The 27958-nt window shown below is 38.3% G+C and overlaps 2 protein-coding genes across 5 annotated transcripts in view; both read left to right on the top strand.

The window, feature by feature from the left end:
• The window catches only part of STOX1 (storkhead box 1), a 52003-nt gene extending 48355 nt beyond the window's left edge, over positions 1–3648 (top strand). Inside the window, exon 4 of the mRNA XM_060642565.3 lies at positions 3467–3648. Coding sequence (XP_060498548.2) covers positions 3467–3614 — 148 coding nt within the window. The 3' untranslated portion in view covers positions 3615–3648. The remainder of the gene's footprint in view (positions 1–3466) is intronic.
• A 7457-nt stretch (positions 3649–11105) lies between these two features.
• The window catches only part of DDX50 (DExD-box helicase 50), a 32613-nt gene continuing 15760 nt past the window's right edge, over positions 11106–27958 (top strand). Inside the window, exons 1-10 of one of the 4 annotated variants that reach the window (XM_060642572.3) lie at positions 11197–11305; positions 13873–14030; positions 14314–14423; positions 14784–15083; positions 17827–17902; positions 18267–18445; positions 19934–20051; positions 20168–20353; positions 20839–20984; positions 25487–25636. In XM_060642572.3, the coding sequence (XP_060498555.1) occupies positions 14892–15083; positions 17827–17902; positions 18267–18445; positions 19934–20051; positions 20168–20353; positions 20839–20984; positions 25487–25636 (1047 nt within the window). In that variant the 5' untranslated portion in view covers positions 11197–11305; positions 13873–14030; positions 14314–14423; positions 14784–14891. Of the gene's footprint in view, positions 11306–13872; positions 14031–14313; positions 14424–14783; positions 15084–17826; positions 17903–18266; positions 18446–19933; positions 20052–20167; positions 20354–20838; positions 20985–25486; positions 25637–27958 lie in introns of all 4 variants that reach the window. The other 3 variants (XM_060642573.3, XM_060642571.3, XM_060642570.3) reach the window with 3 other exon arrangements.

Here is a 27958-nt window from a genome sequence, read left to right as displayed (position 1 = left end):
AAATCCAAAGCAGGCTCCAGGCTCCAAGCTGTCAGCACAGAGCCCAACGTGGAGCTCAAACTCACAAACCGTGCGATCATGACGTAAGCCAAAGTCGGAGGCTTAACCGACTGGGCCACCAGGGCGCCCCTCCATGTTTATTTGTTTAAATTAAACATTGTACGTGTTATGAAAGTAATATGCACATAATAGAACATTTGAGAAGTACTGAAAAGCATTTTAAAAAACACCTATAATCACCCTACCATTTAGATGTGTTTAAAAACTCCTTTTATATTTGGTATATTTATAACACTTCAGTCTGAACATATTGATCTATGTATTTTGTCTAAATGTTTTCCCTATACTGTCATTACTGTTTTGCATAGTGCTTTTTTCAGGGTACAGTGTGAACATTCCCCTGAGGTTATTTAATAGTTTTCAAAAAGGTCATCTTAAAATTTGGCATATATCTTTACCAGTTTTTTATTATACAAAATTATTATATACTTCCTTTTGAAAAAGTAATACAGAAATGTAAAAGGTGAAACTGACAGTCTGCATTCCCCAACCTTTTCCATTGCCTTTCCGTTGAGGTGACCTAAACATTGTTGACAGTGTGGTTTATATTCTTTCGGACTTTTTTCTGTGCATTTAGAAATAGAATTATTTTTTTAAAAAAGAAGAAATATAATTATTTTTTAACAACAGATCATACAGAGCTGTGACTTTCTTTTTTCACTTAACGTATCATGCATATCCTGCAATCAATACATACGGATCCAACTCATTCGTTTTAATGGCTGCTTAGTATTCTGTTATGTGGACTCTAGTATTTATATAACTATTATTTTCCCTCCTTTGACATTTAGATTCCCATTTTTTTGCTGTAATAAATCAATCTTCAGTGGATTGTTTTCACATGTAAATGTTTACAGACATTTCTGACTCTACCTTAGGCTAAATTCCTGGAGGTCTGCAGTTTAAAAATATATCTTTACTTCTTATTGGGAAACAGATCTTTTATGCTTGAAAGAATTGCTTAATTCATATCAAGTCTTTTTTTTTCTGGTTTTGTTTTGTTTTTGTTTTTTGAGAGAGAGAGCACAAGCAGGGGAGGGGCAGAAAGAGAGGAAGAGACAGAGAATCCCAAGCAGGTTCCGCACTGCCAGTGCAACCCCAATGGAGGGCTCGAACCCACGAACTGTGAGATCACAACCCAAGTCAAAACCAAGAGTTAGAGGCTTAACCGACTGAGCCATCCAGGTGCTCTTCATATCAAGTCTTGAAAGTATCAACACATATTGTCTCCAAAGTAAACAATGGTAGTGTAAACCAACAAGCTATGGGTCCCCTTTCACTTTGGCAAAAGCAGAAACAGAAGGCTGACCAGAACCTCATAAAACAAGGACCCTTGCCTATAGTCCTTGGGCATTTACTTTCAAATGTCCCCTCTCTGTAAAGAGAGCTTTTCTACTATTCTTCCTTTCTAATCTTATATTCTAATAAACCTTTGCCTGCTGCTAAAAAAAAAAAAAAAGCAGAAACAAAAACAAAATCAAACCCAAAACAGGTAAGGGCAATTGCTCCTTGACTTGCATGTCAAGGACATGCAAGAATTTATTTGTCAAGGATATGAATGAGAATTTAAATTTGTGAAATCCTGAGAAATTTGATTTCTTTTTTTTTAAAATTTTTTTAATGTTTATTTATTTTTGAGAGAGTGAGAGAGACAGATCATGAGTGGGGGAGGGGCAAAGAGAGAGGGAGACACAGAATCCAAGGCAGGCTCCAGGCTCTGAGCTGTCAGTACAGAGCCTGACGCGGGCCTCGAACTCACAGACTGTGAGATCATGACCTGAGCTGAAGTCGGACGCTTAACCGACTGAGCCACCCAGGCGCCCCGAGAAATTTGATTTCTTAAAAAATTGCGTATAATATGGTTCTCTTAAAAGACTTATAAGTATAATCAAGAAAAGGAAGGGAAGATAGCATTTGAATATCAACTCTGTGCCATAATTGTTACGAATTAGAGGGACAGAGAAGACCCACAAGATGTTGCTACCCATAGGAAATTTGCACTTTAGTTGAGTAGACCAACAAAACATAAGTAGCCGAATTGAACTCAAGAACAAAGTGGAGGGTGCCTGACTGGCTCAGGTGAAACCCACATTGGGGGTAGAGTTTACTTTAAAAAAAAAAAAAAATGAAGTGGAAACTCTCTGTAATTGCTGAAGAGATGTGGAATTAAGAGTAATGAAATGTTTGGGGGGACACTTATTGGAGGATACATTTTTGAGGCATCTCTCTTTTTTTTTTAAAGTATGGTGATATTAGTTTTATTATTTTTTTTTAAGTTTATTTATTTATTTTGAGAGACAGAGAGCTAGAGCAGGACAGGGGCAGAGACAGAGGGAGAGAGGAGAAAAAGAATCCCAAGTAGACTCTGCACTGTCAGCACAGAGCCTGATGTGGAGCTCCGTCTCAGGAACCATGAGATCATGACCTGAGCCAAAACCAAGAGTCCTACACTTAACCAACTGAGCCACCTAGGAGCCCCAAGGCATATCTTACTGTAATGAGCAAGTGATGGAGAGGATGCAAGGTGAGAAAAGGGGAATGTCAAAAGCAAAATGCCCAAATAGTAATGTGACTTGGCTGAAGCAAGGCAGATGTGTTAGATAGGGGACTAACCTAGCCTACAGCTCCTTAGAAAGGAATCTTGTCAATATGAAAAATGCTATGGTCAGCTTTTCTCTTTCATATGACATCTCAAAAAAGAAATTACTCAAGAAGGTATGGGTTACTACACTTGTAGGGAAGAGTTTTTTAGGGAACTTGTTATTTCTTTTTCTTTCTTTTTTGTTAAATTTGTGTATTTATTTAAGTAATCTCTACACCCAGCGTGGGGCTTGAACTCACAAGCCCAAGATCAAGAGTGACACGCTCTTCTGACTGAGCCAGCCAGCCACCAAGGAACTTACTGTTTCTGACTAGAATATACTTGATATTGGATCTGAGAAGATGTTCAAAAAATATGAACTTCTTGGAAAGCAGCTGCCAAATAATTGAGGTGCTATTGTGAAGCCTTTAAAATATAAGGAGCACTTTAGGGGCACCTGGGTGGCTCAGTCAGTTAAGCATCTGACTTTGGCTCAGGTCACGATCCCACAGTTGGTGGGTTCAAGCCCGGCGTTGGGCTCTGTGCTGACAGCTCAGAGCCTGGAACGTGCTTCAGATTCTGTGTCTCCCTTTCTCTCTGCCCTACCCTGCTCATGCTCTTTCTCTGTCTCTCTCTCAAAAATAAATAAACATTAAAAAATAAAATAGAAGGAGCACTTTAGATTTTTAAAGGTTAACTTCTAAGCGCGCTTTAGTGTTAGAAAATGTTATATTGCTTCAAAGTAACAGATGAAGGTATGATGCCTTGATTAGAAGCCCAGGCCCCTTTGGAAGGTAATAATTCTGTTATTTTTAATATCTTTAGGACACAGAGTCTGGCATCTAATAATTCAGTCATTTTGGATGGACTAAAAAGAAGACAGAATTTTCTGCAGAACATTGAAGGCACAAAGAGCGGTCAAACACTCACATCCAATTCCTTACTACAACTAACTCCAGTCATAAATGTTTAATTCTTATTTTTCTTTTGGAAACTCTTTGGTAAAAAGGTACAGCATTAATATAGAATATTTTAATCAACCGAATATGTAAGAATTCTCTAAAGCCAAGTATGAGATTCTGTTAATTTCATTACATATTTTGTTCTAGTTGCTGTTTTTTCCCCTTTTTTTTGACATTTTAAAGCTTTTTTAAAAGATTATTTTACTATGAACTTATTGGGAATATACAGATTATTTTGCAATTAAACCATAAAATACATGGTCCTTTTCCAATTAAATGTGATTAACTCAAATTTTCAGACATTCATTAATTTCCCAAGTACATAGGATGTTAATTTACTATACTCAGTAGTGAATTTCTCTACCTACACTAATCCATTCTTATGTTAAGTGGATTTCACCAGATTTCAACACAAAACTCCCGAAAATAGTGTATTAAGGTTGCATAGATACTTTGTTTGCAACTAAAGTCTTTTATCATTATCAAAGTTTATATAGATGTATTGGGTACTTTGGAACAAGAATTTTTTCTCTCTAGTCATTGCTGCCAAAGATCTTTTCTGCAACCACCTTGAATGTGAACAGATGGCCCCACATCATACTGACTGGCAATGTCCAAAATATGTGTGGCAGCAACTGGGTCTACTGTTTTTCTGGTTCCTCCTCACATTCAAGGCACTCTCTGTAGCATGGCAGTGAGAAATCAGGATGTTCTCAGAGGGTAGAGATAGAAAGGAAGCAGAATGGTTGCAGAATGGCTCGTGAGTGCAAGGAGGTTCTGAATTAGAGATTTAGAGAAAAGATGGAAAATGGATGATAGTTCATTTACATCTGGTCTATTTCCACTAAGACTTAGACAGCTTTGCCAGAATTTTTTCTGGCTGGCCTTTTCAGGCAGGTAGTGGAATGGTCCGTTCTCTCAGGTTTGGGGAATATGGAGCAGTCAGGTGACTGGTTTCAGCATATTGGATAGATGCTAATGCTGACTTATGGTTCAGGGGATGTTTCTTCTGAGAGGTTTCTAAGGGTTGCCAAGGCCTTAGATCTCAAGCATGACTGAATGATTGGAGGGTGCCTCTTTCCAACTCTCACCAGTGAAGACAAGATAACAGTGAAGGCAAGATGAAGCTTGGCACCATAGAGAGCTGTCTCCAGGCTCTGGGGGAGTACAGAGAAGGAGAGGTCACATATGCCCATGTACAAAAGTAGCGGTTGGCCCACTCAATTCTCACTATTGGCTTGTAGTGGCTCTGAGCAACCTATTGTGGCATTTCCAAGATGATCAGCTGTGGTCACAAGGACATTTGAAACCCTGGGCAAAGTAGCAAGAAGGGTAATTTGTATAGAAAGGCCTTGTGTGGGAGGCATTGTTTTAGGGGGTGTGACAGCTTGGAATCATCGTCAGTGAATGAAAGTTAGAATAAAGATTTCAGCTCAGATAAAGAACTTCCCACTAGTCAAAACTACCCATAGATGAAATAGACATTTTATAAATGAAAGCATTTCCCATTATTTAGGGTATTCAAGCAGAGACTTGGTGATCCTTTGATTGGTATATACTTAGCATAACAGGATAGCTGAACTAGATGATTTTTTAAATTAAAATTTTTGTGTTTATTTTTGTAAGAGAGAGAGACTGAGCGTGAGCAGGGGAGAGGCAGAGAGAGAGGAAGACACAGAATCTGAAGCAGGCTCCAGGCTCTGAACTGTCAGCACAGAGCCTGATGTGGGGCTTGAACTCACGGACCGTGAGATCATGACCTGAGTCGAAGTTGGACGCTTAACCGACTGAGCCACCCAGACGTCCCAAAAATTCCTCTTGACTGTAAGGTTTTGTTCTTGTAAGATTCAGTGAGGGTTATAGGTCAAATATGCCTCAAGGGCGGGGGGAAAAAGATGAAGTGAGGATCCTACAAAACACTGAACTCCTGCAAGATTCCAGAGTTCTTCCACTTCTCCATTTCTGTACTATCCTTGTTACTCCTTGGAAAAGGGAGCAGCAACAACTCATTCTATCTTTGATTTTGGACCTGGACAAGTTTCTTAACAGAATGAGGAATCCAAAGTCTTTTGTGGCTCTAGTCACATGTAGGGACCAATGAAATCCGTCTAATTTTGCCACTGGATGCATTATGACACTCTCTAGATGTATTAAATGAAACCTATTGTGAGACCAATAAAACTTTTCTTCTAAAAGTTGTGTTTCTTCTAAAACACAACATATGACAACAGATATTAAAGATGGGTATGCGTGTTGTTTGGGAGGTTATTCTCTAAATAGGTGGCTTGCATTTTCCCCCCCAATATTGTGTGTGATGACATTAGTTCTTGATTTCTCCTCCGCATGACAGTTCCCTTGAGGTAGCATGATGACCTGAGTTTAGGATTCAGACAAATCTGTTGTTGTTGTCATTGTTGTTGTTTTAATGTTTATTTTTGAGGGAGAGAGACAGAGCATGAACAGGGGAGGGAAAGAGAGAGAGGGAGACACAGAGTCTGAAGCAGGCTCCAGGCTCTGGGCTGTCAGCACAGAGCCTGATGAGGGGCTCAAACTCGTGGACCATGAGATCATGACCTGAGCCAAAGTCAGATGCTTAACCGACTGAGCCACCCAGGTGCCCCTGTTTTGTCTTTTTTTTTTTCCTTTTAATGTTTGAGAAAGAGAGAAACAGAGACAGAGACAGAGTGCACGTTGGGAGTGGGGGGAGGGAAGGAAACACAGAATCTGAAGCAGGCTCCAGGGTCCGAGCTGTCAGCACAAAGCACAGAACCCATTGTGGGACTCAAAACTCAGGAACCATGAGATCATGACCTGAGCCAAAGTCTGATGCGCACCCAACTGAGCCATGCAGGCACCCCAGATTCAGACAAATTTGAATCCCAGTTACAATCCTTGGGAGCTGTGTGATGGAGAGAGATTCCAAACTTCTCTGATTCAGTTTTCTCATCTGTAATGATATCTACCTTTCAGAACTGTTGTAAGATCTAAGGCTCATCTATTCAAAGTGCCCAATGCAGGAGGCACCTGATATTGTTATAAATATATGTATGCATATTTTTATATATTTATATATTCACAAAACTGGTCTGAATACATGGCCTTCTATATAGGTCTCCTGTTTTTTCTAGGTTGTCCTGAATTCCTCCATTTAGAGATTCAATCCTTTAAGATTTTTTTTGTAGTAAAGTATTTTTTGTTCTTTTTTAAAAAAATGTTTATTTTGAGAGAGAGGGAGGGAGAGGCAGAGAGGAGAGAGAGAATCTCAAGCAGGCTCTTTGCTGCTGTCAGCAAAGAGCCCGACATGGGGCTCGATCCTATGAACTGAGACCTAATGACCTAAGCCGTTAAATCAAGAGTCAGACACTTAACTGAGCCACGCAGATGCCCCTAAATTAAGATTATAAGAAATTTCATCCCAATCCAAATCTGGATTTGCCTGGGGAGTTATTATGCCTTGGCTAATAGGAAATATTATGCCTGATGCTATAATAGGAATAAAATATGCAAATCATGGGGTTAATTTAGACATTTCATACAAGATCATCCTCTCTCATCTGGGATCTCAGACCCCTAGGAATCCTCAGAGAGTAGCTGGGTTCTGCAAGCTATTTTCAATATTTCAAAGATTCTAATAGAAATTGTATATTTCCTTTGCTTAACTCCTTACTAATTAAAACATCAAGTTTCTTTGGCAGTGGCTGAAATTACACCAGCTCCGTAATAGAACACCATCACATGCTGGTGTGACATTGCTAAGCTGCATTTGTATCTTATTTATAGATTAGAATGATCATGAGTCTATTACTAAATGCAATTTAGCAGACAGAGGTTTCAAAATGTCAGATATGTCAGGAAAAACAATGGAGAGAACAAGAACAGTAGTAGTGTTGAAAACTGGGAACGACTACATTTTGAGAATCCCTCCTACAGCTGAGAAGGCTTTGGGGGAATGCGGGAGAAAGACTACTGCCAAAATGGAGTGGGGAAGAGAGACACGGGAGTCATGAAGCAAGAATGGGGGGGTGGCTGGCCTCTACAGACCTGTCTTCCTTTTAAACCTTAGATGCAAGCAGCTTCCATTAGTAGTAGCAGCTTCCATTTTTTGGGTAATAGTGCCCTCTCTGGGTAGCTGATGTCACTACTCTTCCACCATTTGATTCAAAGCATTTACAAAGTAATTGGCTAAAAAACCAGTAAGACCTCTCTCTAAAAGTTAAAAAGATCTCCACCACCCCCCCCCCCCCACCCCCAGGGGTGCATGGCTGGTTCAGTTGGTGGAGCGTGGGACTCTTTTAATCTTTTAATCTTGGGGTTGTGAGTTCAAGCCCCACATTAGGTGCAGAGATTACTTAAAAATAAAACCTTAAAAAAAATTCCACCTTTGAATTAGGAGCTACATACATTAAGTGTACATGTGCTAAATGTGTTCAAAGCTGTGTCTTCCTCGAGGCTGTTAAAACCTTGACCTAAAGGTAGAAATGTAAGCAGCTCTGTATATCATCTTCTCTACAGTACTGTTTCATCAGCTGATCCTCCCAATTTCCCTGCACTACCAGCAGGGAAGGCATATTTGTCCCCACATTACTAACAAAAAGACCAGATTTTATTTATTTAAAAAAAATTTTTTTAACATTTATTTATTTTTGAGAGACAGAGTATGAGCAGGGGAGGGGCAGAGAGAGAGGGAGACACAGAATTCGAAGCAGGCTCTGGGCTCCGAGCTGTCAGCCCAGAGCCCGACGCAGGGCTCGAACCCGCGGACTGTGAGATCATAACCTGAGCCGAAGTCGGACACTTAACCGACTGAGCCACCCAGGCGCCCCGCAAAAGACCAGATTTTAGAGTTGAGTTTGGCAAGGTCATGTGGCTAGCAATGGAGGAAACATGTCCTGTTCCCTCTTTTATTTTCTCCTTACTTCTTTATACTCTAAACATTCATTCTATGCAAGTGTCTCTTCATCAATTTATAACTGCTCCTTAAACTATTTCCATGTCCTAACATTTAAGCATGGTAGTTCAGTTCCTTTTGTCACATAAAACTGAAATGCAGATGCAAAATGACTTTTTAACTTTCTATTTTTTAACTATGGAGTAAAAAAACCAAAAAGCAAAAAGAAACCCTAGCCCTGTAGGCTTGAAAAGGACCAGAGAGAGGCAAGTGTAAGTCCTCTTTCTATCTTCCAAGATCAGACAAGATTGGGCATGTTCAGGGTAGTATGGTCATAGACCTCTTATTTTTATATCTTAAGGTCATAGAGTTTAAGGAGCTGAAGCCAAAGGCAAGATAAATCTTTATAGAATCGAGAAACAGATGAGGTATTCTCTTAAATTTTAAGAAATTATATCAGTGATTTTGGTAAGATATTTTGGAAAATAAACATATTCTAATATTATATTTTGAATTACTTGTACATTTAAATTATGCTACTCATTCATGTCCTGTCCAATAGATTTTATTATCAGATACAAATCTCTTGAGAGTTATAGTGGGAACAAATATGAAAGAAAAAAAAGAATTCTCCATCCCTTCATTACCATCCCCAAGTTTTCTAGTTGAGGTCCCTGGAGAACATATAGTTACCCAAATTTGGTACTACCTAATTTTTTTCCAGCTAAGCCACAGCTTGGGAAGTTACTTATGACTTGGTTTAAGACACCAGACAGAGATTTGATTCAAGGAGTTTGGGGCTTAGAAAGGCGAGGGTTGTAGAATGTCCTAAATCACAGGTCATTCTGAAAAACACTAATATGCTTGTTAGTCTCTGGCATAGGGAGAGTTGAACAGTCTAGTCCTTTTTATTTCCATACCTGCTGTAAGACCTCTGATAGAAAAATGAATGCCAAAAATAGAATCTAGAGGAGCTAAAAACTTTACCTCATCTATATTTGGTCTTTAACCACAACATACTAACATCTGTTCCTATTATTTTCCCAATGTTACATGTGTGAAGTTGCCACATCCACTCCATGTTCCTATGCACCTCAGGCTCTGTTGTAGGGCTACAAAGACCTTACAATGGTAGAACTGGGGTGGGTGTACGAGAATGGTAGAAAAGGATTTACATCTAGAGATGCACAGCGATTCTCATACTCGAGAGAGATGCATTTTTTCCACTATCTTTTGCGGACACTCTTTGTTCACAGTATGGAACCCATAAGGTGACTTTTAGATACACAGTCCTTTGACTTCAGGCCAATCCACAATAGCGCAGAAGGCCTGTAGCAATCATTTGTGGTTTCAGCTATTCTGGACCGATAGTTTGGGGCAACTCCATGATGTATATAGCAATATGTAATGTTGCCAAGACACAAGCCTGATGCCGAGGTAACAAGGCTGGTGTCTTAGAAATTGTCAAGTGGTTGTGAAGTGCCCCTGCACCTACACTCTCAGTTTGGGTTCTCATTCTCCACTCAAGGGCAGCTGAGGTGAAGAGATCATGAAGAGATAAAGAAATGGCTTTGAAAAAGAACGCTAACCAGCCGGCACCAGTGGCGGAAGAAAAGAAGTATGCTAAGGAATCAACCTTTTGTGTTGTCGAAAGGTTTCCAGTTTTGTATGAGGTTGTAATTTAGGGGCGGTTAATCTCCAATAAAATAAAATCCTTTTATTCACTGCAACTACGTCATCTGTCGAAGACATTTAGGCTTGTTTTTCTACGTTTCTCCCGAGTTTTCCTAGTTATTATTTCATGGGAGCATCTTCCCCCAAACGCTTTGCGAAACAAAGTCTTTATGTTGGTGTGGCAAGAGAGCACTGATCTCAGATTCAGAAGCGTTCTCTCTAGTCCTGACTATGCCACGAACTGGTTTTGTGTCTTCAGACCCGTAAATCCCTTTCTCGGGGTTTAGTTTCCCCTCAGTCACTGGGGAGTGTGGAAAGAACCTAAAATGAACCAAGGACCTATTTCCTGACTAAAACTTAAGACTTGAGAAACGACTGTCCAGCCCTGACCCTCACTTCAAGCCCCCCTAGCCCACTACAGACCCCACCAACCCCTTCCAAAGAGCGCCGGACTGCCGGCTTCGCGCAAAGCCGTTAGACGTTAACGCCTCACCCCGAAATGGGCGGGCTGAGGCCTGCAGCTTCCGGCGGCGAATGGCGAGGAGGCGCGTGGCGCTCCCCACCGGCCCTGCTCGGGCCTGCCCACGCACCATCCCGCAGCGGGCGGGCCCCTCTCCGCCGCAGTTCAGGGCCTTCTCAGCCCCAGCAGTGCTCCCTGGAAAGCCCCAAAGCGACTCCGCAGGGCCGAGGAAGACTGTTCGGAGTGGGGGAGGGGGAGAGAAGGCGAGGAAAGAAAACCCGCATCATTTTATGCTAATCAGTTTGCTCATCCTTTATGGAGATTGGCCAGGGTTTTACCCTAGCAGCCAATCATTTTAGAACAAGGGTGGGCCAGTCGAGATCGCTCACACTCATTGGATGGAAGGTTGCAACGCAAAGGATGAGTTTAAACCGAGAGTATCCGGGATTATTTTTCCCCGCCGCGCGGTGCGTGTCCCGGAAGTGACGTAGGCCCTGGCCGGGCGGCCGCCCTGCCCCCGCTTCCTTTCACGCTGCCGCTGCCCGTAGGTGGTTGTGGCCACCGAGCCCAGAAGGAGGCGGCGGCGGCGAATGATGCCTGGGAAACTCCTCTGGGGGGACATTATGGAGCTGGAGGCACCCTTGGAGGAGACCGAGAGCCAAAGGAAGGAGAGGCAAAAGGTGCGCTGGATGGGCCGCGCCTCCTTTTGGGCTGCGCCGGCTTGGGCGGGGAGGGGAGCTGTCTCTGATCTGATGGCCTGTCAGAACCTGGCCGGAGCATCCCAGGGCCTCCCCTCGCGCAGCCGTCGTCCCTCCTGAATGGTCATTCCGGAACCATTCCCATCTCCACACCCCGAACCTGGAGAAGGGCTGCACTAGGCTTTGGCCGGGCCTCCAGTGCTCCCTCAGCCCTTCCCGTCGGCGACTACGAGATGGGCAGACTCAAGTTCCCATCGCCGTGGAATCTGTTCTTTCTTTCCTCTCCTTGCTTAAGCAGCGAGGCCTGTTACTTGGTTCTTGTTGGCCGCGTTAGAAGATGGTTAAGAAAATGGTTGCCTTGAATATGTGTTACTTCTCCGTCAGCCCGACCTGTGAGCGAGAATCTTGGGGAAAGCGATCTTAGGTTTACAAACCTCGAGAGCCAGTCTCTAGAGGCTTAAGGAAGAGTGTCACAGCCGACATTCCCAGGATTTGGCTGTGATGGAGATCGTGTGGGTTGTTTTACTAGTAGGCTTTACTGTTAGTATTTTCATTTAGACCCCAAGTGTTTAATGAGCTTAATTTGTGCCACACTCTTTGCTGGGCACCACAGGATTTAAATAAGTCTCTGCCCTCAAGGACCCCGTAGAGGAGTTGTAGAGAATTCCCACCCTAAACCTCAATAAAAAAAAAAAAAAAAAAAAAAAAAAAAAAGAGACCCAGAGAAAAGAAAACAGAGCTAAGGTGGGCGAGGAAGCTGTATTTGAAGGCTGACATTTGACAAAAAAAATGAAAATACTCTGTATAGCCCCAGAGAGCAGAACCTACCTTACCTTATCACCAAGGTAAAACTTTGCCATTCCAGCCAAGCGGTTATTTTTTTTAATCATGGTGAATTACATACGACATAAAATTTGCCATTTTAACTATCTTAGAGTGTACAGTTTTGTAGCACTAAGTCCATTCACATTGTTCTGCAGCCATCACCACCATGCATCTCCAGAACTTTTTCATCCTCTAAACTGAAACTCTGTTCTCATTAAACACCAACTCCCCGTTGCCCACTCCCCTCAGTCCCTAACAATCTCCATTTTACTTTCTGTCTCTGTGAATTTGACTTCTCTAGATCCCTTATGTAAGTGGAATCACCAAGCAGTTATTTTAATTTTGGCTCCTCCTGAAATACCTCTCCTTTTGCATTCAAATCGTGTCTCTCTGTCAAGGTTTAGTTTATATGTGTTTTCTAAACACTCCAGTATACACATCCAGTAATCTCATTCCCCTTTGAAGTCTTGTTCCAGTGCCGTCTTTATCATTCGACTGGTATCTATTCTGTGCTGCTTTGTAAAGTTAGCTCACTTTTCTTGTGTGTTCTTCTCAAATGTTTCCAAAGATTCTTGAGGTAAGTGGCCATATATTTGTCCATCCGTTAGTACATTCTTGTAAATTGATGGCTTTCACATTGTACGTTCTCCAGAAATACTTGTTGATTTTTCTTTCACTGTGAGGGATAACTAAAGATTTGGAAACAGATCAGAGTACCAGCTAACAAACACAGAGCATTTGGGTAGTGATCTGGCATTGAGTTGAAGACAACTACGGATTTGGATTTGTAGAACTATGAAGCTGGGCCGTATGTTCTCAAAACTGGAGTGCAGGGGAGGAAGGAATCATGGAAGTGTTGAAACCATGAAAATGGTATGAAAGCGTACACGGAGAACTTAGACTTAAGGAGCATCTACAGAAGGAGGCCGGGAGAGGAATCATTAGGGTAGAGGTAAGAGGATAAGGAGGGAATATAGAGTGTCATGGAAGCCAAGGAAGTGAAGAGTGTCAAGCACTATGGATCTGATGTGGAACAGTGTATTTCATCACCTTGCGATATCTCTGGGCTTGGACTTAAAGGCCTCTCTTTACCTTGCTTCATTTCCCTCAAGTACATGGCCCCAAAGCATTTCTAACCCCAAGGCTGGCTCTGTAAATAACCTTGTTTTTCTTTGGAACTTATTGATTTGGGGAGATGTGGGTTAGTTCAGTTAATGAAAGATCAAATGTTTAACATGTAACTGTATAATTTATGTTAATGTAAAGCTCTACTGTTTACAGAGCATTTTCACATATGTTATTCCGTTTTCACAACATCTCCATTTTATGGATGAGAAAATTGTATGTGAAAGTACTTTGTAAAATTTATGTAAATCATGGTCAAAATTTTGGTGGCAGTAGTGTTTGTTATCACTAATAACTATTACCTAATTTATTTTGCACATTTGACCAGGTAATTCTGAAGTGCTAAATTGCCAAATAATTTTTGCTGTTTGCAAATATTAAAACACTGGTCACCAGTTTGGCATTTTAGAAGTAAAGTTGTAGAGTAGTCTTTTTTTTTTTTTTTTAAAGTTGTATTAATTAACAAAAAAACTTTTTTAAAAGTTTCCAGGGTTACTAATATACTTGTCTTTCCATGGGAATATAACGATTGGAGCTTTACATGAATTATTTAGGTTTTTTGTTTTGTTTTGTTTATTCGTTAACCTATTAATTATCAGAGTTCAGAGAGGAAGCATGATGTGAAAAGAGCATGGGCTTTCAAATCAGACAGAGCTTGATTTCTAGAACTTCCACTTGAAGGAAATCCTGCATGTGAGTCTTTGGCAAGTTATTTACCTCTAAGAACTTCCGTTTCCTCATCTGTACTATGGCAAAGGTAATACAGGTTCGCTATCCCTTATCCAAAATCCTTGGGGCTAGATTTGTTTTGGAATTCAGAATTTTGGGGGCTTTTAAAAGGGTAACACCCCAGTAGGGCTTGGGGCCCCCAACCTATGATCAAACACCTTAATATTAAATATGAATATGCATACTAAGTGGAATAAGTAAAGGTTAAAAATACCCTCACATCAGTTTGAGTCAAATTTTTCCATCAAATGAGTTCAGGTTAGGTAAGGTTTTGTCTCCAAATAAGTTACCAAAAAACTTTCGGTTTTCAGAGCTTTATGGATATCGGAATTTCGGATAAGGGATTATGGACCTGTACTTCCCTTATAGGGTTGTTATGAAGATTTAAACAAGATAAGCCGAAAGCATTACACAGTGCTGGGTAGGTACTCAATAATATTAACTTTTTTTTTTTCTCTTGGAGATATTAGAAGTTTTTGTTTTTGGATTTGGATATGTTTTTTAATTTACAGATCTCGGGTTCTCATCTTTTTCTGAAAGGAGGTATTTTGATTTCCCTTAAATCATGTAATGGGATTAGAGAGGGGCTAGAGGCCAAGTCTTGAGAATGCAAGAGATGGGATGAGAAAGAAAGCAATAGGTGAGGCTTAGGCTCGGCATTAGCAACCAGTTGATTTTTACCAGGTAACTTTCCAAGGTGGTTGGGGGTCACTCTCTAACTTCTCTAGAGTCTTAGGAGACCTTGTGACCCTCTTGTCACTGCTTCTTTGTTTTTCCACAGAGTGATAGAAGGAAATCAAGGCACCATTATGACTCAGACGAGAAATCAGAAACAAGAGAAAATGGTGTGGCAGATAACTTGGATGCTCCCAAGCCCAAAAAAGCTAAAATGAAAGAGAAGCTAAATGGAGACACTGAAGAAGGATGTAATAATAGACTTTCAGATGAATTTTCTAAATCTCATAAGTCAAGAAGAAAAGATCTGTCAAATGGAGATATTGATGAATATGAAAAAAAATCAAAGCGAGTGTCATCCTTAGATAGTTCTACTCATAAATCAAGTGATAATAAACTAGAGGAGGTATGGATACTTTTTGTTTTGCATTTGCCTTTATCCTTGAAATACAGGTTAATTTGATCTTTTAGACCAATTAGAATTGATTCCATGATGTTTCCTGCTTAGTGTCCAATACCCTCAATTGGACGGGGAATCTGTACAACTGAAACTGGAAACTTTTTTCCTTTGTCCCTTGTTTCTGTCATTGTATTTTGTTTTTCTTGGGGTGGAGGTTGGGGGAATGGTCAAATGTAAACCTTTCCTATGCATTTGGGTTCCTAAATAGTTTTTCCAAATTGCTTATTGATGGTGATCTGCTTGCATTTCTTATGGTTATTTCAGTCCCTACCAGTACTTATGAATTGACATCTGACTTCCTGAAACAAGGTACATAAAGCCTCTTGACTTTGTGTATTTTGCCTTCTGCTTTTTGTGCTTCTGTAACAATAGCAACTTTAAGTGATCTTTAGGTCATATTGTAACTCAAAAGCTGTTTGCATTTTTAAACAGAAATGAACCATATAAAAATGAACTGAAGAAATCTGTTTTCCAGGGTATTAATTTTTGGGGAGTTTAGAAAACATGCTTAGTATAGAATTTGTATTCCTGAACCCATTGCTTTTGCCTTTATCTGTTAGAACAGATATTTTCTTGCACAGAATTTGTCCAATTTGTTCTTGCAGTTTTCCTCTAGCAGAGTTCATAGGTTTACCTAGGTATTATAAACTGTCAGTTACTCAGGTCTTCAGACAGAAACAACTTTTGATAGTCTTAGTAATTCTTGGTATTAATAATTCCTTATATTTAATTTTCAAAAAATACTTATTTTTGGGAGAATGCAAGTGGGGTGGGGCAGAGAGAGTGGGACAGAGGATTGGAAGTGGGCTCCACACTGACAGGCTGACAGCAGCAAGCCTGTTGTGGGGCTTGAACTCACAATCGGTGAGATCATGACCTGAGCTGAAGTTGGACGTTCAACCAACAGAGCCACCTAGATGCCCCAATAATTCTTTATATTTTAAAATCTGATGGTTGCCGATAATTTAAATAGGTCTTAGCCTAGCTTATTGTGTAAACTTTGGGGAAACATACTGAATTTTTGCCTTAAAATATGGTGTTTCTTTTACTTGGGAATTTGATATTTGTCAGGAAGCACGTATGTTGAGAGTTGATCTAAATAAGGCCCACCAAGGAACCTGGAGTGGTTCAGTCAATTGTGCATCCAACTTTTGATTTCGGCTGATGTCATGATCTCAATGTTGTGAGATCAAGTCCCATTTTGGGCTCTGTGCTGAATGTGGAGTCTGCTTGGGATTCTCTCTCTCCCTCTCTCTTTGCTCCTGCCCCGCTCACACATGCTGTCACTCTTTCTCTCTTTCAAAATAAATAAGTAAATAAACATTAAAATAAATAAATGAGGCCCTACAAGTTTGTATTGCTAGTGGCAAAATGTACAGAGTTGCTTTTGCTCTGTTGCGATTTTATGTGGTATAATGCTCTGTATTATAATAGGCTTAATTGTTATTTTATTTAGATCATATTAGGGTTCAGGAATTCTATTTGTAGGCATGTGTCTTGAGATAATCATGAGGTGTATAGGGTTGTATGAAACTCTTACTACAATGATGTTGATAATAGTGGAAAATTTATGCATTCTAAATGCCTACTAAATGCCTGATAGTAGGCAATTGGTTTTAGAAAATAGGCTACATTTATGCAATACATGACATCTATCCTGAAGGTCATAGAAGAATGTTAAAAAGGTGTTTAGTGTATCTTATTAAATGAAAGACACAGATTATAGAACAATATATACAGTATTATCCTATTTTAAAAAATTTATATGTGCATAGAGTGAGGATTGGAGGAGTGTCTGTTTCAAATGTGGTATCAGCTGACTGGATTATAGTTTTATTTCTGTTTATATGTGGTTTCTATAATGAAAATGTATTTTGTAATAAAATTTTTTCTTTTAATTAAAAAAATGATAGCTTTGAGGTTTGCTTAAATAGCTTACAATTTCAGTTTGATATTATGTCTTTTATCTGGTTCTCTGTTTGAAAATTGCTGTTGTGTATGGTTTTGGAACAACTTTCTTTAAACACACCAATAATAAACTTAACAGGTAGATAATATTGTCTTTCTTCTATATACATATTGACCAGTACACAAAGTTTTCAATAGATGTTAAATGATAATATCATGCTAACCTATGTATATGTTAAAGAAACTTTCAAGCTTGCAGGAACTTTGCTTTGTTTTGGTGACCTAAAACATGCTTTTTGGAGCCATAGAACAACTTTTTAACATTTATTTTAAGAAACAATTTATTTTTCTCACTGTGTAATATTTTTTTAGGATGGTTTATAGGCTTCTGTTAGTCCTTGTAATTAATACTGCCTGTATCTGTGAATATGGCTTAGATGATCAAATAGTGTTTTTGTAATGTTTCAGTCAAATGAAAATATATTTTAATTTATGTAGTAGCTGTATTTCCAAAGGGAGTTTTATGTGTGAGTGAATCATTTTTAAATGTACTACGGGAAAATGTATTAAGTAAACTTGGTATTTAAAGGGATGCTTTTGAAATTAAAAGAATTTTCCACTAATTGGTTGTGTAAGTTAATCTATACAATTTTTGCAAGTAGTAACTAACTTTGATTTGTTAGCTCATTTAGTAAAGCTAAAATTGGTAAATGAGTAAGAATCTAAATGCCTAGTTGAATATGAACTATTATTAGTTAGAACTTTGATTTCATTTTGACAGAGCCTAACACGTGAACAGAAAGAAGGAGCCTTCTCCAATTTCCCTATTTCTGAAGAAACTATAAAGCTTCTAAAAGGTACTATGAACTTTAATGGCTATACAACTAAAAATCTACAATTAGATTTTATAAGAATCTTTGCCTCTTCTTACCAAAAAGAGAATATAGAAAGTGTAAGAGAAATAAGCCCTTCTTTAATTGCAGTTATTTCTACATCATCCTTTTTGATATTCTGACCGGTTTTTGACTTTAATTGTATGTATCTGTCAAGAGTTCAGACCAATTTTTAAAAAATTCCTCTTTGGGGTAGGAATAACTGTAAATGTCACTAGGTGGTATATTTTTAGGCTGACATAGAGGAATCTGGATTGTCATTTTCAAATAAATATATTTTTTCCTAACGCTAGTCTTAAATATATTTCAATGAAATCTCATTTTACAGGTCGAGGGGTAACATATCTCTTTCCTATTCAAGTTAAGACCTTTGGTCCTGTATATGAAGGAAAAGATTTAATTGCTCAAGCACGGACAGGAACAGGAAAGACATTTTCTTTTGCTATCCCCTTGATTGAAAGACTCCAAAGAAATCAAGAGACAATTAAAAAAAGCCGCTCACCAAAGGTAACCATTATAGGGAGTAAAAGGTTTAAACATTACTCTAATGGTTAGGGAAAGAAAGAGTATACTGATCTTAAGTTCAAGAACCCCCGAGATAGAAAAGTTAGCTCTGTGGCATAAAGTAAAAATTTAGGTCCTAAAGCAAAAATTAGTGGATTTTTTAATATAAATCTCAAGCCGAATGAAGTAGTTATTACATGTGAGTGTAATGTGTATGGATCCATAGATGTCTTTGATAAAGATGTTTGTAAACATAGATGTTATAAAGCCAGCATGTCTAATTTTAGGTGTATTTATAGGGAATATATTTAGTGACCTTGTCTTCTTTTTTTTCAGTCTTGACCTTTGCTTTTAAACAATGAATTTGCTAAAGAGGTATTCATTTATTTGGTCATTCAGTTAATAATCAATATCATTTATTTCACTGGTTGATTTTTTTAAAGAAGAGATTATAGAAATGATATTGCTAGTCCATATGTTATTGGGGTATTAGAGATCTGTCTTAATGTATAAGTAGGAGAGAGCAGAGAGGACCTAATGAAATTTTAGCCTGAAATTTGATGTTTTTAGAACCTGTGTTCACTTTAAGGTTAATAAAATAAAAAAGAAAAAATCAGCATCATGATTTGAACAGATAATGTGACTAAAAGTAATTTGTTCTTTGAGATTCCTAAATGGTACTGCAATATGAAAGTAAATTCACATGTATGAGTATAATTAAGTCATAATGGTCTTGGATCAGGGTGGCCAACAGGAAAAACCTTTTTGAGAGAGTTTTGTTTCTTTGGTGAAATTAGGAAAGACTGCAAGTAGTAGAAATAGGACCCTCCCTTAAAAAGCTTTTATGCTAGAAGGGCGTTTATTGGAGATTCCAGCTCCACCACTTCTAGCTGCTTGATCTTGGACAAGACTCGACTTCTCTAAGACTCAGGTTCCTCATCTGTAAAATTGTGATAATAATGCCACCTCACAGGGTTTTTGTGAGGCTCAAATTCTGTAATTTGGCCAAAGCACTAGTGGTTGGCTCGTAAACGTTTGTGTATTCATTTCACAAATACTTTTTGGGTATCTGTTCTGTGCCAGGCATGGTCTCAAGTGTAAGGAATTCAGTAACTTAAATTGACATAAATCCTTGCCTTCATGGCAGCTTATATTTTAGTGGGTGAGACAGACAATAAACAAAAAGGTAAAATATGAATATTTAATATGACATAAGTGCTCGGGAGAGACCGTTAAGGAGGGGTGGAGGATATGAAAAGAGAGTTAAGAATCTCATTGAGAAAGTGAGTTTTGAAAAAAAAAACCTGAAGGAAGTGGGGAGGATATTATCAATATAAGCTGTTCTTGTTGGCATTGGTGCTGTGTCTTTAAATACTACGACTTTAATGTTTAGATTTCTAGTTTTAAATGCGCCTTAAAAAAAAAACTTCTCATTTTGAATTTAGTTGTCTTTAGAAAAGTATCTTTTTATTTTTTAAATCTCTTGCTTAGGTACTTGTTTTGGCTCCTACAAGGGAACTGGCAAACCAAGTAGCCAAAGACTTCAAAGATATCACTAGGAAACTCAGTGTGGCGTGTTTTTATGGTGGAACATCCTATCAAAGCCAAAGTGAGTAAATATGTAAGAGGATAGTGCAAAGATCTACTTGCTACTTAAATCTAAGGAAATAATGTGAAAACGTATATTTGATTTTTATATGTTACGGTATTTCTCTCCTCTAACAGTTAATCATATTCGAAATGGTATTGACATCTTGGTTGGGACTCCTGGTCGTATCAAAGACCATCTGCAGAGTGGCCGATTAGATCTTTCTAAACTGCGCCATGTTGTACTTGATGAAGTGGATCAAATGTTAGATTTAGGATTTGCTGAACAAGTTGAAGATATCATCCATGAATCCTACAAAACTGGTATATCCTAATTCCAAATAAACACATTAGCAATTATTCTTTATCTAAAAGTTATGAATTTTTTATTTCATAATTATTATTACACTGTCCCCAGCCTTCAAACAGAACTAAAGTTATTTGGTATGTGTTCTCTTCCTAAACAAGAGAGTATGGTGACGTACTTTAACATATTTGTTAGCTTCCTACAGTTTCTTTCATCTATTATTTTTTATAGTCCATAGTTAGATTTACTAACTCATTTTTACTGATTTCTTTGATCATTGTCCCTTCTTAAATTCTCACCTTTTTTTCTGGGTTCAGTTTTCTTCATTTTTTCCCCTAATTTTGAAAGTTGAAAGTTTTAATAATTGCAGTGAAGTTCGTATGTTCAAATTTTACCCCAAGTTTTGAATTTTTAATTATTTCTTTAAAGTTTGGGGGGGGTTCAAGAGCTGACTACATCATGGATATTAAGAAAGCATTTGAATTCTTTTTGTTTATTTAAGATTCTGAAGACAATCCTCAGACTTTACTTTTTTCTGCAACTTGCCCACAATGGGTATACAAAGTTGCAAAAAAATACATGAAATCCAGATATGAACAGGTTGACCTTGTTGGAAAAATGACTCAAAAGGCTGCAACTACTGTGGAAGTAAGTAGCTTTCTAGCATGAGAGATTGTAGCTTTTAGTTGGTATTTGAAATTTGTTGAAGCTAAACTTTTAAGTTTTAGGTACCAGTTCAGGCCAAATCTCTTTTTTCACCTTTAGTCAGTAAGATACCTATGTATTTCTATGGTCTGAGATTAAGGAGCAGAATAGAATAAGTAGAAGAAAATATGTAAATAAGCAAGTCCTAACAGGAGATACTCTACAAGCAGCCATAGGGAAGGACTTGAAGTATGTGGAAAGTGACAAAGGAGACAGTTTATATCAATATGAAGAGAAGAGTGCTGATAATAGTTAGAGCTTCATCTCATACCCTATACCAAAAAAGGTCTCAAAAGAATTTTAAAAAGTGAACCATAAAATTTAAAGCAGGTGTAGATGAACAATTTTTTGATTTCATGGAAGGGAAAGCTTTTCTAAACATAAAGTCAGAAGGAAAATGTTGATAATTTTCACTCCATAAAAATTTAAATCAGTAGTATATATATTTTTAAAAAGAATGAAAGAGGTGCCTGACTGGCTCAGTTGGTAGTGCATGTGACGTTTGATCTCAGGGTTTTGAGTTCCAGCCCTGCATTGGACTTAGAGCTGATTTGCAAAAACAAACAAACAAACAAACAAAAGACACAAAAAAGAAAGGATTAAAGATGGCATTTGCATTATTTATGGTAGGTACCATCTATGTCACTTTCCGTTTAATAGATGTACATATATATATGTATGTATATATATGCAAATAAAAATAGGCTAAACAATGGTATAATGTATAAGTACAATGGAATGGTTAAAAAGAATGAATTTGAGTGATAAAAGCCAAATTACAAAGTGATATGTACAGAATTACACTGTATTTTTGTGTGTACAAAAAATACACAAATAATGCTAAATGGATTCTTTAGGTATTTATGTAAATGTATAAAGATAGTTTGGAAGGATAAACATCAAACCAATAATTACTTTTGGGAAAGAAGATTTTTATAGTATGGGATAGTCAAAGGAAACTCTTACATTTTGTAATGGTTGAAAATTTTATGAGAATACAATGCATCAGTGAAAAAAATTGATTAAGGAAGTTTTCAAACATATGCAGAAATCGAATATTATAAGGGACTCGATGTACCCATCACCAGGCTTTTTTTTTTTTTTCTTTTAATGCTTATTTTATTTTTGAGAGAGAGAGAGAGAGAGAGAGAGACAGCAAGAGCAGGGGAGGGGCAGAGAGAGAGGGAGACTGAGAATCCCACGCAGGCTCTGTGCTGTCAGCGCAGAAACTGCTGTGGGGCTCAAATCCATGAACTGTGCGACCATGACCTGAGCTGAATCCAAGAGTCTGACGCTTAACCCGCTGAGCCACCCAGGGGCCCTCATCACCAGGCTTTAATGATGATCTTTTCTATACCCCCATACATTCTTCATTCCTACATTGGAAGCATTCTTGTCGTCATTTCATCTTCATGTAATTGTTTATATTTTGAAAAGAATAAGTGTTCTTTAAAAAACAAAACAAAAATTACAAAGTTATCACATTAGAAAAAAACCCAATAATTTAATATTATTGAATATCTAGTGCCCTTGTTACCTTAGTTGTCTTTTTTTTTTTATATAGTTTCAGTTTGGATCCAAATAAGATCTTTGAATTGCCACTGGTTTATATTTCTCTTAAATCTTATAATCTACAGGTTCCTCTGTCACTTTATTTTTACAATTTTTTTTTTGTTAAAAGGACATGATCATTTTTCAAATGATACATTTCCCACAGTCTTAATTTTGGTAATTGGCAACACTGTGGTGTTATTTAACATGTTATTCCGCTTTCATTTTCCTGTGAATTGATGTTTGGATTGTGAGGCTTGGTCAGATTTAGGTTCTTGTTTTGTTTTGTTTTTTAAACCATGGTGAAGAAGCAGGAGTGTCATAGGTGGTACAAAAGATTCTTCATTTTCTTTGTTCTTTTCTCTATTTTCCAGGTGCTGTGTAATTAATTTGTGTTATATTTTATTATAATTTTTTTAAAGTTTATTTTGAGAGAGAGTGCGTGCGCATGTGTGCGCACACCTGTGGGAGCAGGGAAGGGGCAGAGAGAGAGGGTGAGAGAGAGAATCCCAAGCAGGCTCTGCCCTATCAGCATGGAACCTGACTTGGGGCTCGAACCATAAATCACATCATGACCTGAGCTGACATCAATTGTTGGCCACTTAACAGACTGAGAGCCACCCAGATGCCCTATTTTTATTATTATTATTTTAAATGTTTATTTATTTTGAGAGAGAGAGAGAGAGCATGCACATACCTGCACAAGTGGGTAAGGGCAGAGAGAGAATCTCAAACTGAGCGTGGAGCCTGACCTGGGGCTTGATTTTATGTCTGTGAGATACGAGATCACGACCTGAGCCGATATCAAGTCTCATGTTTTTTTTGTTTTTCTTGTTTTCTTTTTAAATGTTTATTTTTGAGAGAGAGACAGAGACAGAGTGCAAGTGGGGATGGGCAGAGAGAGAGGGAGACACAGAATCTGAAGCAGGCTTCAGGCTCTGAGCTGTCAGCACAGAGCCTGAGGCGGGGCTTGAACTCATGCCACGAGATCATGACCTGAGCTGCAGTTGGACGCTCAACCAATTGAGCCACCCAAGTGCTCCAAGAGTCGGATGTTTAACCTACTGAGCCATCCAGGTGCCCCTGTATTACATTTTAAAAACAATTTTATTGAGATATAATACATGTTAAAGTGCACAGATTTAGAATATACAATAGCAATTGAAATATAATACATGTTAAAATGCACAGATTTAGAATACACAATTTTATCCCGAGCGTTTTTAAAAGATTTTTATTTTTATTTTTTAAAATATTTTTTAAGTTTATTTATTTATTTATTTTGAGAGAAAGAAAGCCTGTGAGAGTGGGGGAGGCAGAGAGCAATTGAGAGAGAGAGAATGAATCTCAAGCAGACTCCATACTCAGTGTGGAGCCTGATTAAAGATTTTATTTTCTTTAAAAAAATTTTTTTTAATGTTTATTTTTTTGAGAGAGCGCGAGCAGGGGAAGGGCAGAGAGAGAAGGAAACCCAGAATCTGAAGCAGGCTCCAGGCTCAGAGCTGTCAGCACAGAGCCTGACGTGGGGCTCAAACTCACAGACCGCGAGATCATGACCTGAGCCGAAGCTGGATGCTTAACTGACTGAGCCACCACGCGCCCCTACAGATTTTATTTTTTAAGTTATCTCTATACCCAGGATGGGGCTTGAACTCACAACCTGGAGTTTAAGTGTCACATGCTCTACTAACTGAGCCAGCCAGGTACCCCTCCCAACATTTTGTCATGAAAATTTTCAAACACTGAAAAGTCAAAACAATTTTACAGTGAGCGCCCATATGCTCATATTATAAATTATTTATTTATTTATTTATTTATTTATTTATTTTTATTTGAGAGAGTGTGCAAGAGGGGCAGAGGGAGAGAGAGAATCTTAAGCATGCTCCAAAGCTCAGTGCAGAGTCTGATGCAGGGCTTAATCCCACTACCCTGGGATCATGACCTGAGCCGAAATCAAGAGTCAGATGTTCAGCCAACTGAAACACCCAGTTTCAGTAGGCACCCCTACAAAGTTTCTGAGGCAAAATTCACAAAATTAACTGTATAACATGTATATATTCATAATGTTGTGCAACCATAGCTTTTGTCTACTTCCAAAACACATCATCACCCCAAAAGGAAACCCAATAATCATTAAGCAGTTGCTCCCCATCATCCCCTTTGCATAGCCTCTGGCATCACCAATCTGCTTTCTGTCCCTATGGACTTACCTATTCTTGATGCTTCATATAAATGTAGTCATACAGTACATGACCTTTTTGTGTTGGGCTTCTTTCAGTTAGCATATTTTTGGGTTTCATATGATATTTGCAATTTTTAAAGATGAGATTTACATATTAAAAAGCCAGAATTTTAAGTATATTTGTTTAGTTTTGACAAATTCATAAATGTATATAACCTAACCTCCTAACCACATGTAGAAATATTACCATCATCCCAGAAATTTCCCTCATGGCCCTGCTCAGTGAAGTCCCCCATCCAGGGACAGCCACTGTTCTGATTTTTTCTATATAGATTAGTTATGCCTATTCTAGAACTTGATATAAATGGAATCCTACTATGTGTGTTCTCTTTCTGTAAAACTTCATTTACCTAATGTGTTTTGAGATTAATCCCTATTGTTGCATGTATCAGTAGTTGATTCTTTTCTCTTTTAGTTTTTAGTTCCTTTTAATTACTGAGTAGTATTACATTGTATAAATATACTAGTTTATATATCCCTTCACCTATTGGTGGCCGTTTGTATATTGTTTTCAAATGGGGTTCAGAAGAATTGTCGTTTTATTGTCTCCCAGAAAGGCCAATTCTTGAACAGATTAGGAAAAAAATATACAAGGGAAGTCATTTTCACTAATTTTAATGAAACAGATAATTGGTATTTTCTTTCCTCAAAGCATTTGGCCATCCAGTGCCATTGGTCTCAGAGGCCAGCAGTTATTGGAGATGTCCTTCAAGTCTACAGTGGGTCTGAAGGGAGGGCTATTATTTTCTGTGAGACCAAAAAGAATGTAACTGAAATGGCCATGAATCCACACATAAAACAGGTAAGTCTTTTCTGATGCTTCTCTAATTGAGATTATAGGGATGACTCACTGAAGAAAAATATTGTCCTTTGTGGACCAGGTTTGACAGTATTTTTATAATCGAATCTAATTCAGAAGGAAGTTATAGCCAACCTTTCATGATCTTTTAAGTCAGGATAGAATTCTACCCATTTTCATGAGAAGGTTTTTCAAGACTTTGCATAAATTGATCTTGAAAATATAAAGGTTGAAACAAAATGAATTCCTGTGGGTAAGAGTGGGTAATAGTTGAAAGTTGTGTTATAAAATGAATTACAAATGTTTATTGAATGAATGGATCAACTGCAACAATTAACCTTATTTCATCCAAATGCCCACTCACTTCCTGCTCCTGAATTCTTTTTATGCAAACCCTGGATAACATATTATTACATATTATAAATTTTTGGGTATGTGTCTCTAAAAGAAAAGAATTTTTTTTTTTTTTTTTTTTTTTTTTTAATTTTTTTTTTTAACGTTTATTTATTTTTGAGACAGGGAGAGACAGAGCATGAACAGGGGAGGGTCAGAGAGAGGGAGACACAGAATATGAAGCAGGCTCCAGGCTCTGAGCTGTCAGCACAGAGCCCGACGCGGGGCTAGAACTCACGGACCGCAAGATCATGACCTGAGCCAAAGTCAGCCGCCCAACCGACTGAGCCACCCAGGCACCCCAAGAAAAGAATTTTTTTAAACCTATACTAATGTTACCACATCTAAAAAATTAATAGTAATTAATATTTTCAAATGTCGATTTGTGCTCAAATTGTGAATTGTCTCATGATTGCTTTTTTTCTTTTATAGTTTTTGTTTAAAAACATTTTTTTAAATGTTTGTTTAGTTTTGAGAGAGAGAGAGAGAGTACATGAGCAGGTGAGAGCCAGAGAGAGAGGGAGACACAAAATCTGGAGCAGGCTCCAGACTCTGAGCTGTTCCCACAGACCCCCACGTGGGGCTCGAACTCCTAAACTGTGAGATCATGACTTGAGCTGAAGTTGGATGCTCAACCAACTGAGCCACCTAGGGGCCCCTATAGTTTTTGTTTTTATAGTTTTCTTTTGTGGATTCAAATAAGATTCGTAAATTGTGTGATTTTATTATATCTCTTTCTTTTTACTTTTTTTAATGTTTATTTTTGAGAGAGAGAGCATGAGTGGGGAGGGGCAGAGAGCGAGGGGGGACAGAGGATCTGAAGCTGGCTCTGTGCTGACAGCAGAGAGCCTGATGCGGGGTTTGAACTCAGGAACCGTGAGATCATGACCTGAGCTGAAGTTAGTCGCTTATCCAGCTGAGCCACCCAGGAACCCCTCAATATATCTCTTTAATGTATGGATTCCTTTCTCATCTGTTTTTTCTTGTAGCTTTTTTTCTCGTGTATTTTTTTTATTTTTTGAGAGCACAAGAGAGGCAGAGGGAGAGAGAGAATCTTAAGAATGTGGGGCTCAGTCTCACGAGTGTGAGATCATGACTTGAGCCAAGATTTAGAGTTGGATGCTCAACCAACTAAGCCACTCAGGTGCCTCATCTTTTTTGTTATTTAAAAAACCCAAGTTTCCATCATCTAGAGTATTGCTTCCCTGTGAAGACATTTAACATGTTCCTCTGTCGTCTTCTGTATTTCCTGGAAATTCAGGTTTGTTTGTTTATTTAGGGCAAAACTATGTTATAAGAGTATATAATGCATAGTTCTTTCTCTTTAAAAACTCATAAAAAAGTTTTTAAACTTAAAAAAAACTCATAAAAAACTCTTTAGTTTTTATGTCAGTGTCTCTCCAGTCATTTTTGTTGTCTGAGAGTGGCATAGTAGATTCTTGAAGAAGGGCTTATGGAAATAATATTACTTGTTGATAATAGATTGTTTGTGATTTGTAATGATACCTGAAAATCATTTGGCTGGATATTAAAATACTTGGTTCATATTTCCTTTCCTTCAGTATCTTAAATATGTTTTGCCCTTGTTTTTGGAGTAAATCATATCCCACTTTCTGAGCTCTGGCTGTCTTTTCCCTAACTTTATTTTATTTTTATTTTATTTATTTATTTATTTATTTATTTATTTATTTATTTATTCATTCATTCATTCATTCATTCATTCCAATATATGAAATTTATTGTCAAATTGGTTTCCATACAACACCCAGTGCTCATCCCAAAAGGTGCCCTCCTCAATACCCATCCCCCACCCTCCCCTCCCCCCACCCCCATCAACCCTCAGTTTGTTCTCAGTTTTCACACGACCCTTCTCCCCCGCATCCAGGGCCCCCAGGGCTGACCGGCCCCGGCCCCGCCCTCACTTCTGAGCAC

The sequence above is a fragment of the Panthera onca genome, chromosome D2 (genome assembly GCF_046562875.1).
Source record: "Panthera onca isolate mPanOnc1 chromosome D2, mPanOnc1 haplotype 2, whole genome shotgun sequence".
Classification (NCBI taxonomy): domain Eukaryota; kingdom Metazoa; phylum Chordata; class Mammalia; order Carnivora; family Felidae; genus Panthera; species Panthera onca.
Note: the sequence above shows the minus strand (reverse complement) of the source record. Positions and strands in the feature narration are given on the sequence as shown.